The sequence below is a fragment of the Scyliorhinus torazame genome, chromosome 2 (genome assembly GCF_047496885.1).
Source record: "Scyliorhinus torazame isolate Kashiwa2021f chromosome 2, sScyTor2.1, whole genome shotgun sequence".
Lineage (NCBI taxonomy): Eukaryota > Metazoa > Chordata > Chondrichthyes > Carcharhiniformes > Scyliorhinidae > Scyliorhinus > Scyliorhinus torazame.
The window spans coordinates 220,544,002-220,560,847 of record NC_092708.1 but is presented as its reverse complement, the minus strand read 5'-3'; the positions used below and the strand labels follow the sequence as shown (position 1 = coordinate 220,560,847).

The window sequence follows — 16,846 nt, the reverse complement described above, 5'->3', positions numbered from 1 at the left end:
GCAGGTGGTGGTGTTCCCATGCACCTGTTGCCCTTGTCCTTCTAGTTGGTAGAGGTGGTATCCCCAGAAGGTGCTGTCAGATCATAGAAGCATAGAATTTACAGTGCAGAAGGAGCCCCGCCTAGCCTTTTTGGATATTAAGGGGCAATTTTAGCATTGCCAATTCACCTAACCTGCACATCTTTGGACTGTGAGGAAACCACAGGGAAGAAAGTGCAAACTCCACACAATCACCCCAGGCCTGGGACCCTGGAGCTGTGAGTCAGCACTGCTAACCACTATGTCACTGATGAGCAATGGTAAGTTGATGCAGTGCATCATGTAGATGGTGCACACGGCTGCCACTGTGTGTTGGTGGTGGAGGGAGTGAATGTTTAAGGTGGAGGATGGAGCTGCTATGTGCTGGATGGTATTGAGCTTCTGGAGTGTTGTTGGAGCTGCACTCATCCAGGCAAATGGGTTTTCCATCACACTCCTGACTTTGAGCTTTGTAGCTGTTGGACAATTCAGGAAGTGCGGTACTCTCTGTAGAATTCCCAGCCTCTGACTTGTTCTTGTAGTCACAGTATTTGTGCCACTGGCCAAGTTCAGTTTATATTCAATGGTAACCCTCAGGATATTGAACGGCCAACTCCTGTTTCTATTTTCCCAGGAAGAATATGCTTGCTGCTCCTCTACTTGATCTATTATGGAACTGATACCAGACGTGAACAAGACAATTCAATGCATTGGAGCACACTGTAGTGAGCAGCTTATTTAAACAGATTTTTTACTATCACATTGTTTAAACAATCTGTATTTCTATCACCCAGGCAACTACTACTACCTAGTAGACTGAAGTACGAAGTCTTACAACACCAGGTTAAAGTCCAACAGGTTTGTTTCGATGTCACTAGCTTTCGGAGCGCTGCTCCTTCCTCAGGTGAAGGAGGAGGTTCACCTGAGGAAGGAGCAGCGCTCCGAAAGCTAGTGACATCGAAACAAACCTGTTGGACTTTAACCTGGTGTTGTAAGACTTCGTACTGTGCTCACCCCAGTCCAACGCCGGCATCTCCACATCATAGTAGATTGAAGGCTGGGTACCTGGGGGGGGGCTGCCTTCAGTCTGAAATCTGACTGCATTTTCTTCCAAGTACATTCATTCAAATTACTTCTCTCCACACGGCAATAATCAGAAAACTTGTTGTCACGAGTTCCAGAGATGGGCTGTAAGTCTGTAATCGTTGTCTAATTGCAGTAATTGATACCTTCATTGAGTTCTTATATTCCGTTTTAGTACATCTGTTCATGTGGAAAAAAATTGAACCGAGCAATTCTGACATTGTTTTGATCATTGATTAGAGCACAATCCTTTCACCCATCAGTAAGGCATCTACTGGAATCCAGGAGCATTGGAATCTTTCCATCAGAAAATTGTGTGTGGTGCAAATGCCAAAATACACATGAAGCAACACCCGCCTCACCACCGCCTCCTCCAGGGAGTGGAACTTTGTAACTTGCAATTATGGACATTTGAAATGAGAGATGAAGGTAAACGATATGTCAACAGTCACATTGAACAGGAACAATCTTGGTATGGGCATCGAAGCAATGATAGAAATGAGCAGGCTGTTTACTTGTGCAGTTGAAGTGTAGTAATTAACTTTCTACAAGCTACACGCTCTGTGTCACAAACAAGTGCATGATAAACAGCAGTAACAGTGCGAGTGTGAGCCTGGAGTCAACAAGGTCATGACCCCCAATCGTAGAGATTGGCCAACACAGTGAATAGGACTGCCTCCATTTTGCTCCTATTGGGCTATTGCCCATCTTTGGGCTTCAGGTCGTTACTTACTTGGCCTTCCACTCAGGATATCGGTAAGCCAGACTCATTTAGTGTTCAATCCTACCCCAGCTCCCAAAGTCCGACGTAAAACTGATTTTTGCACTCCTGCCTGTGGGGCCTTGGAAAAGTTCCACTCTCAATGTCCAGTGAACCCATTGGTGAGGCAGGTGGATGGTGCCCAAAATCCATAGAACTATACCCCATCTAGGAAAGTGGCAGATGAAGGAAAAGAGGTGTACATGAATGCAATGCATCAAAGTAAGATAGTCAAAAGGGTGTTCCTGTGTTCAGAGCAGCTGTTCGAGTGATTTAGCTGGACATGGTCACATTCTAATTCTCACACCAACTGCACAGCTTTGAGTTTAATTAAACAATGATTTATTTTTGTTCAGTTACAATTAAAAGGAATTACACAGGTTTACAACAGAGGAATGAAATGAACACAAAGCACTATGAAAAGAACTGTCAGACTGCGGCCCTGCATGTGCGGACAATCAGTCACATGGGCACATCTCACCGATAACATCATTCTGCAACTCAACTTTCTTTGGAACGATTCCTGCTATTACTGTGATGGGGCTGGGGGGGGCGTGACTGACACTGCCAGATGTCCACAGAACCAGTTCAATCAATTAGCACATCTGACGCCAAGAACCAGCATTCTCATTGGTATCACAGGGGCTGAGCTCACTCCCATGTCAGAGGTATACACATCATAGCCACTGTGGAGGGGAAACGTGTACTGGTGAGGTTATAATGGGGGAAAACAAGAAAATACGTTGCAAATCTGCAATTGCTTCTTTCCTCAGTCAAGTCAAGAGCAGTACAAATTTGTCAGGGGGATTGGGTTGCTGGGGGATGGGATCAGCTGGTAGTGCAGAGCACTTAATCTGGGTTCCAATGTTGGGCTGACCAATCTCTGCCAATGTAAACAGGACCATTTCCAATGTACCAATGCAAGAAATCAAGTTACTCCAGGTGCCTGGTCGAGGTAGGATGTCAAAGTGTACCTACCACTGCTTTGTAATCATTAAAAGGAGCGAAGCAAGGCACTGACTGACACATCATTTCAGGACCACTCTCAGTTTGAAGACAAAGGGGCTTCAGCACTTGCAATGGAGAACACCTCATGAAGTCATGTGGAAAGAGGGACATTACTCCTGTTGCAAATAAATTGTCTTTTCGGTCCAAAGTTGTGAACTGAAATCCTATGATTGCCACAGGGTTGGAGGAGTTCAGAGGCATCCATTAGGTTGGAGAGGGTGGGTGGGGTGCTCTTAATGCTCCTGCAAGTCTCCATGCCTCACAGTGTGAAGTTCCCCTCTCCATTTATTGTGGGGAGAAAATAGAGATAATAAAACAAGGAGTTATTTACATAGTGCTTGAACCTCCTGAACAAGAGCTGAATTAGTTGAAAGTCATGGTCGCAATGAAATCTCTCTCTTTATTAAACTGTTATAAACAACAAGAGCAGGTTTTGTCTGTATCAGAGAACCAACTTTGTACACGTGGAGTGAGGACCTTCACAAGCCAGGCTCAGGGCAGCCACTCACTGCAAACCTCTGATCACACTGTTCTCTCGGTAGTGGTACAGGCTGGTAGAATCCAGTTTACCACAGTGTTTAATCGCTTCAGCAAAAAGCTTTGCCACCTGAAAGGGTACAGGAGGAAATAAATAGCATCATCAAATAAAAAGCTGAAACTTGAGCATCTTGTACACCTCAGTAATTGAAGGTGGAGGTTGAAATAGGTATGGATTATTGAGAGGTTTGATATCAGACTGAGCGGAGTGACTTTGAGGTTTGTGCTGGGCTCTCTAATGTTTCTAACTGTTAACATTCATAGACATTCCCCTGTACACTACTTTGACAATTCACAAAATGCACCTGGGAAGCCTGGGGGAAAAACAAATGCTGGCCCACAGAGCTGGACCGCTCTAGAAACAGTACACAGGTCGAAGGCATAGGGTGGGATTCTTCAGCACTTTCCACTGGTGGGAACTTCCAGTCCCGCTGAAGATGAAGCACCCCCACTCCACGGCGGGTTCCCTGGAGGCGGAGGCGGGACAGGTGAGCCATACAAAACACCATTTCAGACATTGAAATGAAATGAAAATCGCTTATTGTCACAAGTAGGCTTCAAATGAAGTTACTGTGAAAAGCCCCTAGTCGCCACATTCCGGCGCCTGTTCGGGGAGGCTGGTACGGGAATTGAACCGGGCTGCTGGCCTGCCTTGGTCTGCTTTCAAAGCCAGCGGTTTAGCCCTGTGCTAAACAGCCCCAGTACATGCTACATGGATGTGGGTGTCAAACAACATGCCAACATTAAAACCATGCGTGAAGAAATAGCACAGGTAGAAAGTGGTGGCAACTTTCTAACGCTAGAGCCCCTCCAGTACAGGAAGACGTTTAGTAACCTCATAAGGTCAGCAAATCTCATTCTCATGACAGCAACCATGTTAAACTTTACACACAGATATCATTCCTAAAATTGCAGCAACAAACTAAATGAACTGGCTAGATTCCCTGACATGAAACAATTTCATATTTCCAATATATTACAAAAAGAATTCAGCACACCCTGAAAAACATTACTGTCCCTTAAGTGACACAATTACTTCAATAGTTGTCAAATAAATCAGTTGAAGGTGGAAAATAATGGCCAACCTATTCTCCCTGGGGGAAAAAGGGAACATCATTTGTGGGAACAAGTTACAGGAGGGGAAAGGCTGTCATTCATCCATTAACCCAGCAGAAAGGGAAAGTTAGAAAGTCTTGCACACTATCTCTTCCTCCCCATCTGTTTCTGCATCATTGTTGCAATGTAGGAACTGAGGCAGCCAATTTATGCACCCATAAGCAGCCTCCTCACACATGATCAGGGATAGTCAGCATGGCTTTGTGAAGGGTAGGTCATGCCTCACAAACCTTATAGAGTTCTTTGAGAAGGTGACTGAACAGGTAGACGAGGGTAGAGCAGTTGATGTGGTGTATATGGATTTCAGTAAAGCGTTTGATAAGGTTCCCCATGGTAGGCTACTGCTGAAAATACGGAGGCATGGGATTCAGGGTGATTTAGCAGTTTGGATCAGAAATTGGCTAGCTGTAAGAAGACAAAGGGTGGTGGTTGATGGGAAATGTTCAGACTGGAGTCCAGTTACTGGTGGTGTACCACAAGGATCTGTTCTGGGGCCGTTGCTGTTTGTCATTTTTATCAATGACCGAGAGGAGGGCGCAGAAGGGTGGGTGAGTAAATTTGCAGACGACACTAAAGTCGGTGGTGTTGTCGGCAGTGCGGAAGGATGTAGCAGGTTACAGAGGGACATAGATAAGCTGCAGAGCTGGGCTGAGAGGTGGCAAATGGAGTTTAATGTAGAGAAGTGTGAGGTGATTCACTTTGGAAGGAATAACGGGAATGCGGAATATTTGGCTAATGGTAAAGTTCTTGGAAGTGTGGATGAGCAAAGGGATCTAGGTGTCCATGTACATAGATCCCTGAAAGTTGCCACCCAGGTTGATAGGGTTGGGAAGAAGGCCTATGGAGTGTTGGCCTTTATTGGTAGAGGGATTGAGTTCCGGAGTCATGAGGTCATGTTGCATCTGTACAAAACTCTGGTACGGCCGCATTTGGAGTATTGTGTACAGTTCTGGTCACCGCATTATAGGAAGGACGTGGAAGCTTTGGAGCGGGTGCAGAGGAGATTTACCAGGATGTTGCCTGGTATGGAGGGAAAATCTTATGAGGAAAGGCTGATGGACTTGAGGTTGTTTTCGTTAGAGAGAAGAAGGTTAAGAGGAGACTTAATAGAGGCATACAAAATGATCAGGGGGTTAGATAGGGTGGACAGTGAGAGCCTTCTCCCGCGGATGGAAATGGCTAGCACGAGGGGACATAGCTTTAAACTGAGGGGTAATAGATATAGGACAGAGGTCAGAGGTAGGTTCTTTACGCAAAGAGTAGTGAGGCCGTGGAATGCCCTACCTGCAACAGTAGTGAACTCGCCAACATTGAGGGCATTTAAAAGTTTATTGGATAAGCATATGGATGATAATGCATAGTGTAGGTTAGATGGCTTTTGTTTTGGTGCGACATCGTGGGCCGAAGGGCCTGTACTGCGCTGTATCGTTCGATGTTCTATGCTGGGGGGAGATAGAAATAATTCTGCGGGCTGCATCTTAACACACTTCTTCACGTCTGGCAGAATGTAGTGCAAAATTGAAATAGTGTGTAAAAACAAAGAATCCTCTCTTTTCAATTCTGAATCCTCTTGGTGAGGCACACTTCCCCGCCCCCCTCCCCCCCCACCCTGCTCCCTCCCCACTGGCTGTTAGATGTGACAGGTTTATATTCTACCAAAGCACTGGAATTTCAGTAGTCAAGCAGTACCTCTCCCATCATTTCTTCTTGGGTGTACTAGGTGTAGATATTATTGTTACCTGGAAATTGGTAATGAGGGGTACAGCATGATCAATGGCCATTCGTCGGATCAGATAGTTTTCCCTCATAAAGCGGGTGTTGTTGTTGGGCAGGTTTATCACCAAGTCGATGACTCCATCATGAATTAGTCTGAAAAAAGATTGGAGGAGTGTTAACGACGCTCAGTAAATACAGACAGCAGCAGCCAAAATCTTTTGCAATAAACTCGCTTCTGCCAAATACACATTATAACTTCCATTTATCATTCGGAGTGTTATGTAAAGGGAGGTACTCGTGTACTGCCAGCCCATAGTCTGCCAGCGGTCCAGGTTGAAAAGGGGCATTCCTAATACTGCTGATAATGGGTTCAAACAGTGAGGATTACCTCTGTGCCCTTGTGCCATGCCCAATAATTGAATTATAAAAAATTGTTTAAATAACCCGATCAAATTATTATTTTTATAATTCTTGAAAGTAAGAATTTACGCCCTTTAGAGGGAATGAACACGTCTCTGCTCTGAATAAAGTGACGGAATAATCCGCCCTAAGAGAGTGGACTGGGAGGCGGGTGATGGGTATGAAGACTTGAAATGGAGAGCAAGTCGCCTTCCGAGCTCCTTGCAATTAACCGTCTCCCGGTAAAAGTCGGCCTTCCAGTCCCTTGGTTAATTAATGCTCTTAAGTGTCCAAGTAAGAGTCACTTAAAGGCCTCATCCCAGCGCAGGGTCTCATGTCACGTGGGCAGGCCGCCTGGTATACCCTGACAAACCTCTCTGTGGCCTGGAATGTTGGGGGGGGGCAGGGAATGTACTCCAGGTCTGTGTCTAACAAGGGCCCCACTGGAAGTAAAAGTCATGACATCCACAACTTCCCTTCACAATAACCCGCACTTACCAGGCCCTGTCCGATGACCCACACCAAGGCTGCCCCGCTTCTCCTCTGGTGCCACCATCACTGTTTTTTTGTCCTAGGGCCTCTTGCAGTCTCAACAGTGGCCAAAGCTCCCAGTGGCGCTGCTGGGTTTGAAGAGCAACCAGCCCTCTGATTAGACGGGAAAGATAGTGGGCGGGATTTCTGCTGCGATGTGCCCCCGTTATTCTCCGTCTCTCCAGCCGGCCAATGGGGTTTCCCATTGTGGACAGCCCCAAGCCGTCGGGAAATCCCCGGGCTGCCGGTGCAACGGAGAATCCCGACAGTGGAGAATCCAGCCCATTGTATGTGATGAAGGAAATCCTTCAAAATGATACAGGGAGGCCGGCCCGCCGATTGGTGGGCCCTGATTGCAGGCCAGGCAACTTCGGAGGACCCCCCGAGGTCTGACCCCCCCTCCCCCATAGGCCGCCCCCGACCCTTCCACGCTGAGTTCCCGCCGGCTGAGAGCATGTGTGGACGGCGCCGGCAGGACTCGCCGTTTTTACAACGACCGCTCGGCCCATCCCGGGCCGACCGGTGCCACGCCAACCAAGCAGCGCCAATGGCGCCGATTCTCCGTTCTGCGGAGAATCGCGTGCCGGTGTCGGGGCAGCGTGGCGTGATTCACGCCGGTCACGGGATTCTCCAACCCGGCCCCAGGCTGAGAGAATCCTGCCCTCTATGCCCACAACAATGTAACCAATTCCTTATCTACCCAGGATCTTCCCTGCAATCCCAGCGGGATTATAAAGTAACCTATTGCGTGGCATTTTGTCAAACCATGGGCGAAATTCTCCCCCAACGGCGCGATGTCCGCCGACTGGCGCCAAAAACGGCGCCAATCAGACGGGCATCGCACCGGCCCAAAGGTGCGGAATGCTCCCCATCTTTGGAGGCCGAGCCCCAACATTGAGGGGCTGGGCCGGCGCCGGAGGGATTTCCGCCCCGCCAGCTGGCGGAAATGGCATTTGAAATACTCACCAAGGCACATTTCTGCAAAGTTGTAGCGGTTTGTTTGCCTTTCAAAGAGGCTCTTCAAATTGAGAGGAGGACTGGAAAGCATGTCAACAAAGCATTTACACATGTAAAGATAGATTTAATTTACTATGAATCTAATGGCTACTACTCTGCTAAGGTAACTGTACAGAGGATAATTCAGGTACTCACTTGCTGAAGGAAGGGATTGAGGAGCTGTGATCGTCTGCTGTGTGCCAAGAAACGGGTGCTGAGGGTACATCATTGGCGTTTAACCAAGCTGACGTGCCTTCTGTTGCATAAAGCTTCAACGAAAAACAGAGTGGGTTTCATGCCAAGGCACACCACATTGTCCTTTGCAACACTTACACCATTGATTCTAAAAGTTGTGATGGGTTCCAAATAAATGGTTATATTCTTTTCAATTGCAGTTGGGTCCTCGGTACGGCTGGCACAGGGTGAGGGCTCACACAGGGAGAATAATTTTGGGAGGTCCTATACGGTATGAGGGAGCAGTAGAACAGGCGCCCGACAAAATTCGATCCCCGGGTGACGAAGGAGGAGGAAAAGTTCAAATAAGCAGCTAAAGTGGTTCTGTTCCTCCTGTATGGCTCCAGTGCATTTATTGCATTAGCCTGACACAGGACAGGGAAAAGGAGACGCCCCGGTACACTGCAGGGAAACGGTAACGTCCACCTGGTACAGTGCAGGGAAACGGTGATGTCCACCTGGTACAGTGCAGGGAAACGAAGATGTCCCGGCACGGCCTGGTACACTCTAGGGAAACGGTGATGTCCGGCACTGCCTGGTACAGGACAGGGAAATGGTGATGTCTGGCACTGCCTGGTACAGTGCAGGGAAACGGTGATGTCCCAGCAATGCCTGGTACAGTGCAGGGAAACGGTGATATCCCGGCAATGCCCGGTACACTGCAGGGAAACGGTGATGTCCCGGCAATGCCCGGTACACTGCAGGGAAACGGTGATGTCCCGGCAATGCCTGGTACACTGCAGGGAAACGGTGATGTCCCAGCAATGCCTGGTACACTGCAGGGGAACGGTGATGTCCCGGCAATGCCTGGTACACTGCAGGGAAACGGTGATGTCCTGGCAATGCCTGGTACACTGCAGGGGAACGGTGTTGTCCCGGCAATGCCTGGTACACTGCAGGGAAACGGTGATGTCCTAGCAATGCCCGGTACACTGCAGGAAAACGGTGATGTCCCGGCAATGCCCGGTATATTGCAGGGAAACGGTGATGTCCCGGCAATGCCTGGTACACTGCAGGGGAACGGTGATGTCCCAGCAATGCCTGGTACACTGCAAGGGAACGGTGATGTCCCGGCAATGCCTGGTACACTGCAGGGAAATGGTGATTGCCAGCAATGGCTGGTATGTGACAGGGAAATGGTGATATCCTGACAATGCCTGGTACAGAACAGGGAAATGGTGATGTGCCGGCACTGCCTGGTACAGGACAGGGAAATGGTGATGTGCCGGCACTGCCTGGTACAGGACAGGGAAATGGTGATGTGCCGGCACTGCCTGGTACAGGACAGGGAAATGGTGATGTGCCGGCACTGCCTGGTACAGGACAGGGAAATGGTGATGTGCCGGCACTGCCTGGTACAGGACAGGGAAATGGTGATGTGCCGGCACTGCCTGGTACAGGACAGGGAAATGGTGATGTGCCGGCACTGCCCGGTACATGTTGGACGTTTAGTTGCTGTTGTATAAAGAGTCAAAGGTTCTGTTCCTTTTCACAAAAAATTCCCGTACCAGCCTCCCCGACCAGGCGCCGGAATGTGGCGACTAGGGGCTTTTCACAGTAACTTCATTGAAGCCTACTTGTGACAATAAGTGACTATTATTATTATTATTAAACACTTTTATTTTACTTTAACAGACTCAGCACAAAACTCTATCATCACATCACCTGACACAAAGGCCACCTGAAGCCTCTTTACATATCAGTGTCAATTATTGGACACTTAACATAAATGAGACAACTAATCGGAATGTCTCTTAATCCATTACTTAACAGTCTCCCCTTCCTTGGAGAAAAAAAAATAATTAGGTGAAAACAAAATTACAAGAAACTCAAAAACACACATGCAATTTCCCCCCTTCCTTTTTTTTCATTTTTCGAAAAAAAAGTCACAGAAACAGGCGCCCTTCATTAACACTATCCAAAAGTTTCTGTGAACTAGCCCCTCTTTTTGTAAAACAGTCTGACAATTGATAGCTACTGTCGACCCATTTAATTTTTGCTATTTCCCCTCTGTCCAACATCTGCTTCAAACTTGCGATGTCTATCCTTTACCTTTTTTCATTGACACTTTTTGTAGCGTGCACATTTCCCCACAGGGATTTAGTCAATGTGACATTCAATAGATATATTACCCAAATCCCCTAATCCCAAAATTTCTGTTAATATCTGAGGTATATAAAAGGCCATATCCACCGCCTCTACAGGGTTTAACGTCTCAGCAGCCAAAGTGCTTTTGACCACTCTCCTTATTTTCTTTGTTTCCCACACCAGAGGGCAACATTTACCATTGTTCACCAAAAGGAAAATTATAAAACTTCCTGCGCTTGAAACCCCATCACATAAATCTGCATAGGACTCATCACTATAAACTATGAGTTTCAAGTGCCTACGGTCACCTAAAACCGGGAACCTCAAAACACACTCCTGCATTTTTAGTTTGACCAATGCTTTATTTGCTTATTGTGTCTTCCACTTTGTGATCATTCATTTTTGTACTCAACTCTAAGACATCAAAACTCACGTCCGGTCTAATCTGTCTACCTAACCAATTCAGTTGCCCAATTAAACTTCGCAGTTGCTCTTTTTCCATCTTTGAAACCATTGTGTCTTTTTGTGAAACCCGGCCACGACTAATTGCTATTGGGCTGATGCTTTCCAAATGCGATTGCTGACGTAAAGTTGCCCCTAACTTAGTCTGTCCGATTTCCAGTCCAATATATTTAAATGCACTGGAAGCCTGATTTCCAACCCTGAATTCTTTCCTCAAACCAGAGATTACAATAGCTTCAAAATCTCTAGTTGCACCCCTAAAAAAAAAATCGACATGCATCATAAAGATGCCAGAAAGATTTCCTTTATAGTGCCAGTAAAACATTGCCGGATCTGCTTTCAACTGGCAACAGCCTAACTTTAACAAAACTGACCTAACCAAAAAGTACCAGACTCTAGACGCATCATTTAATCCATATACACATTTGTTCAACTTCCAGAGTATCCCTTCTGTGTTAGCTGCCTCTTTAGGAGGATGGAGAAAAATGTCTCTCTGGAGCTGATGCCCCTGCAAAATGACAGCTTTTATATCTATAGATTTGCATTCTCATGCCTTTGTGGCTAATAGAGCCAAGAAGATCTTTAAAATAACCTTTCATAGAATTTTCATAGAATTCACAGTGTAGAAGGAGGCCATTCGGCCCATCGAGTCTGCACTGGCTCTTGGAAAGAGCACCCCACCCAATGTCAACACCTCCACCCTATCCCCATAACCCAGTAACCCCACCCAACACTAAGGGCAATTTTGGACACTAAGGGCAATTTATCATGGCCAATCCACCTAACCTGCACATCTTTGGACTGTGTGAGGAAACCGGAGCACCCGGAGGAAACCCACGCACACACGGGGAGGATGTGCAGACTCTGCACAGACAGTGACCCAAGCCGGAATCGAACCTGGGACGCTGGAGCTGTGAAGCAATTGTGTTATCCACAATGCTACCGTGCTGCCCTTTCCTGCCGTAGGTGAATCTACCCTTAAATCCTGATCTTCTAAGTTTTCTTCAAATCCCCTTGCCACAAGCCTGGCCTTTGCCTTATAAGTTCCATCCGGAAGAACCTTTTCCGTGCAAATCCATCAGTGGGATAGAGCTCTTTGTTCCCTATCCGGTACGTCCGTGTATACCCCAAATTCACTCCAACTATGCAGTTCTTGCTGTTTGGTATGTTTGATAACTTTTTCATCTAACTTATTGGAAGCCACCAAAATCTCACGTGCATGTGGGCTTCTACTCCTATTAATATTCGTAGTCTTACTCATGTTCCAAGACTTTGATAAACTACATCCCTTCTCCTGCCTGGTATCCCATTCTGTACTGTTACTGCTTGATCTTCCCCTTCTGCTGTGGGATGTCCTTTCAATAGTTCTCAATCTTTTCCTGTGGACCTGTTCACTATCCGATGTACTATCTGAACTGGCACTGCGTTTCTGTGCCCTCCATTTTTGAACTTTGTGTTCCCAATCCATTGTCTTGACTCCCTCCCCTGAATGCTGTACATTCAACCAATGTTTCTACTTTCCAGTGGCCTTCCCTGCTATACTAATAACAGTTGCATCCTTCCATTGACTAGACCCTTCAGGCAAGTATGTCACTTTTGTACCAACTTTTGGCAGTTGTCCTTTCGGAAAAATGGCCTGTTCTAAATCATCAGAAGTGTTGTGTTCCTCTACAGAAACCCTGAACTGGTCCTCATCGTTCTGTAACACGTGCGTACCAGATGACCCTGGTTCCTCGTCATGTCTGTCTGCTCTGTCTAAATTTGACAATTTGTAATCTGTACCCATTATCCTTGATGAATGTACCCTAACAGTTTTATTGCCATGTTGCAAAATAATTGTTTTGCCATCTATGCCTATGATTTTCCCATCTATGCCTATGATTTTCCCTGGGCCTTTCCATTCATTAAAATTGTCTCTCTTTACTATGTCTCCTTGCTGAAAAACGGTATTTGATGCCTTAAAGCTCTGCGAATTCTTCCAGAGACTTCTGCTTCCAAAAAAGCTTTTCTACTGCTATGTAATGCATTTAAATGCTCAGCAAAGGCAGAGCTAATTGTCACCCCTTCCCAAGCTGGAGGTTGGTCATCCAAAATGGATGGAATTTTAGGATTTCTACCAAACATTAATTGATAGGGACTATAGCCCCCAGCCATCTGCAATGAATTCTTTGCATGTACCGCTCATGCTAAAGCTGAATTTAGCTTGCAGTTCGGTCTATCTGCCAACATTTTCCGGAGCATGTCATCTATTACTGCATGGTTTCTTTCACAAGCACCATTATTAAATGGGCTTTCTGCAGCCGTGTTCATAACGGTGATATTCACATTTTCACACATATCTCCAAACGCATCATTAGCAAATTCTCCCCCATTGTCCGTAAGCAATTTTGCAGGTGGGCCCATTCCTGTCCCTATCCGTTTTACTCTGCAGTGCAGAGGACATTCAACCCATCGAGTCTGCACCGACCCTTCAAAAGAGTACGCTACCCATGGCCACTCCCCCTATCCTTGTAACCCCATAACCTAACCTGCACATCCCTGGATACTAAGAGGCAATTATCATGGCCAATCCACCTAATTCGTACATCTTTGGACTGTGGGAGGAAACCGGAGCATCCAGAGGATACCCAAGCTGAGAATGGACAAATTCCGCATGGACAGTGACCCAATGCCGGAATTGAACCCAGGTTTCTAGTGCTGTGAGGCTGAAGTGCTAACCACTGTGCCACCGTGTCGCACAACGCAGACTTTCCGCTGTAATGGTGCTCAGTAAGCAGTGCATGGATACACTGCTATATCTAATCTGCGAATGCTGAGGGCTGTTTGCATACACAGTCATCCCTTCCCCAGACCTACCTTGTATCCCTGCTCATGAAGCTGCTCTGCCGTGTCAAGGAACTTTGATCGAAAGGAGCTCTGTGAAAATAAAAAGTTTAAAGTGCGAATTTCAGTTCAATCTGAGGGACGATCCCGTGTTGCTATCATAATTTGGAAATCAGTCTTTGTTATATAGCTCACAGATTATTGCTCATCTGTCAGTATCTGTTGGTGGATTTAACTGTCAGTCCATGATATAAATCTACTCAGCTCTTTACAGGCTGAAGATGCTCACTGACTATCTAGGTTCAGAATCTAAATGAATTTCAATATTCATAGCTATGTTTGATGTTAGTTTTCAATGAACCATAGAATCCCTACAGTGCAGAAAAAGGCCATTTGGCCCATCGAACCTGCACTGACCCTCTGAAAGAGCATCCTACTCAAGTCCACTCCCCAGCCCTATCCCCGTAGCCCCATCTAACCTGCAAATCCCTGGACACTAAGGGGCAATTTATCATGGTCAATCCACATAACCTGCACATCTTCCAACTGTGGGCGGAAACCGGAGCACCCGGAGGAAACCCACGCAGACACGGGGAGAATATGCAAACTCCACACAGACAGACCTGAGGCCGGAATTGATCCCGGAGTGTGAGGCAGCAGTGCTAACCACTGTGCTGCAGTTTAAAGAAATTTTATTTTTTAAAGCAAGAAACAATCGGAAAAGGGATAAAACCCATAGTGGGGGCTGCAATGATCAGTCCGGCGAGGCACAGGATGACTCTCAAACTACCTTTCCTGACACTGAGGGAATCAAAGGATATTGGGATAAGACAGGAAAGTGGAATTATGTAGAAGTTCAAACATGATTAAACTAGTTCAGCAGGGGCTTGGGAACCTGAATTGTAGCTCCAGTATACAGGAGGTTGAGAGTAATGAGGTCATGAGTAGGGTTTCAAAGTTGTAGGAGTGTACCGGCAGGCAGGAAGGTAGTTTAAAGTGTGTCTTCTTCAATGCCAGGAGCATCTGGAATAAGGTGGGTGAATAAGGTTGGTACCTGGGACTTCGATGTTGTGGCCATTTCGGAGACATGGATAGAGCAGGGACAGGAATGGTTGTTGCAGGTGCCGGGATTTAGATACTTCAGTAAGCTCAGGGAAGGTGGTAAAAGAGGGGGAGGGGTGGCATTGTTAGTCAAGGACAGTATTACGGTGGCAGAAAGGATGTTTGATGAGGACTCGTCTATTGAGGTAGTATGGGCTGAGGTTAGAAACAGGAAAGGAGAGGTCACCTTGTTAGGGGTTTTCTATAGGCCTCTGAAAAGTTCCAGAGATGTAGAGGAGAGGATTGCAAAGATGATTCTGGATAGGAGCGAAAGCAACAGGGTAGTTGTTATGGGGGACTTTAACTTTCCAAATATTGACTGGAAACGCTATAGTTTGAGTGCATTAGATGGGTCCGTTTTTGTCCAATGTGTGCAGGAGGGTTTCCTGACACAGTATGTAGATAGGCCAACGAGAGGCGAGGCCATATTGGATTTGGTACTAGGTAATGAACCATGACAGGTGTTAGATTTGGAGGAAGGTGAGCACTTTGGTGATAGTGACCACAATTCGATTACGTTTACTTTAGCGATGGAAAGGGATAGGTATATACCGCAGGGCAACAGTTATATCTGGGGGAAAGGCAATTATGATGCGATGAGGCAAGACTTAGGATACATCGGATGGAGAGGAAAACTGCAGGGGATGGGCACAATGGAAATGTGGAGCTTGTTCAAGGAACAGCTACTGCGTGTCCTTGATAAGTTTGTACCTGTCAGGCAGGGAGGAAGTGGTCGAGTGAGGGAACCGTGGTTTACTAAAGCAGTCGAAACATTTGTCAAGAGGAAGAAGGAGACTTATGTAAAGATGAGACATGAAGGTTCAGTTAGGGCACTCAAGAGTTACAAGTTAGCTAGGAAGGACCTAAAGAGAGAGCTAAGAAGAGCCAGGAGGGGACATGAGAAGTCTTTGGCAGGTAGGATCAAGGATGACCCTAAAGCTTTCTATAGATATGTCAGGAATAAAAGAATGACTAGGGTAAGAGTAGGGCCAGTCAAGGACAGTAGTGGGAAGTTGTGCTTGGAGACCGAGGAGATAGGAGAGGTGCGAAATGAATATTTTTCGTCAGTATTCACACAGGAAAAAGACAATGTTGTCGAGGAGAATACTGAGATTCAGGCTACTAGACTAGAAGGGCTTGAGGTTCATAAGGAGGTGTTAGCAATTCTGGAAAGTGTGAAAATAGATAAGTCACCTGGGCCGGATGGGATTTATCCTAGGATTCTCTGGGAAGCTAGGGAGGAGATTGCTGAGCCTTTGGCCTTGATCTTTAAGTCATCCTTGTCAACAGGAATAGTGCCAGAAGACTGGAGGATAGCAAATGTTGTCCCCTTGTTCAAGAAGGTGAGTAGAGATAACCCCGGTAACTATAGACCAGTGAGCCTTACTTCTGTTGTGGGAAAAATCTTGGAAAGGTTTATAAGAGATAGGATGTATAATCATCTGGAAAGGAATAATTTGATTAGCGATAGTCAACACTGTTTTGTGAAGGATAGGTCGTGCCTCACAAACCTTATAGAGTTCTTTGAGAAGGTGACCAAACAGGTGGATGAGGGTAAAGCAGTTGATATGGTGTATATGGATTTCAGTAAAGCATTTGATAAGGTTCCCCATGGTAGGCTACTGCAGAAAATACGGAGGCATGGGATTCAGGGTGATTTAGCAGTTTGGATCAGAAATTGGCTAGCTGTAAGAAGACAAAGGGTGGTGGTTGATGGGAAATGTTCAGACTGGAGTCCAGTTACTAGTGGTGTACCACAAGGATCTGTTTTGGGGCCACTGCTGTTTGTCATTTTTATAAATGACCTGGAGGAGGGCGTAGAAGGATGGGTGAGTAAATTTGCAGATGACACTAAAGTCGGTGGAGTTGTGGACAGTGCGGAAGGATGTTACAAGTTACAGAGGGACATAGATAAGCTGCAGCGCTGGGCTGAGAGGTGGCAAATGGAGTTTAATGCAGAAAAGTGTGAGGTGA

The 16,846-nt window shown here is 46.4% G+C and overlaps 1 protein-coding gene across 1 annotated transcript in view; it reads right to left on the bottom strand.

The window, feature by feature from the left end:
* Positions 1-2,180: 2,180 nt before the first annotated feature.
* The window catches only part of cps1 (carbamoyl-phosphate synthase 1, mitochondrial), a 204,232-nt gene continuing 189,566 nt past the window's right edge, over positions 2,181-16,846 (bottom strand). Inside the window, exons 35-38 of the mRNA XM_072484190.1 lie at positions 13,805-13,864; positions 8,321-8,433; positions 6,262-6,391; positions 2,181-3,476 (exon numbers count right to left, since the gene is read on the bottom strand). Coding sequence (XP_072340291.1) covers positions 3,375-3,476; positions 6,262-6,391; positions 8,321-8,433; positions 13,805-13,864 — 405 coding nt within the window. The 3' untranslated portion in view covers positions 2,181-3,374. The remainder of the gene's footprint in view (positions 3,477-6,261; positions 6,392-8,320; positions 8,434-13,804; positions 13,865-16,846) is intronic.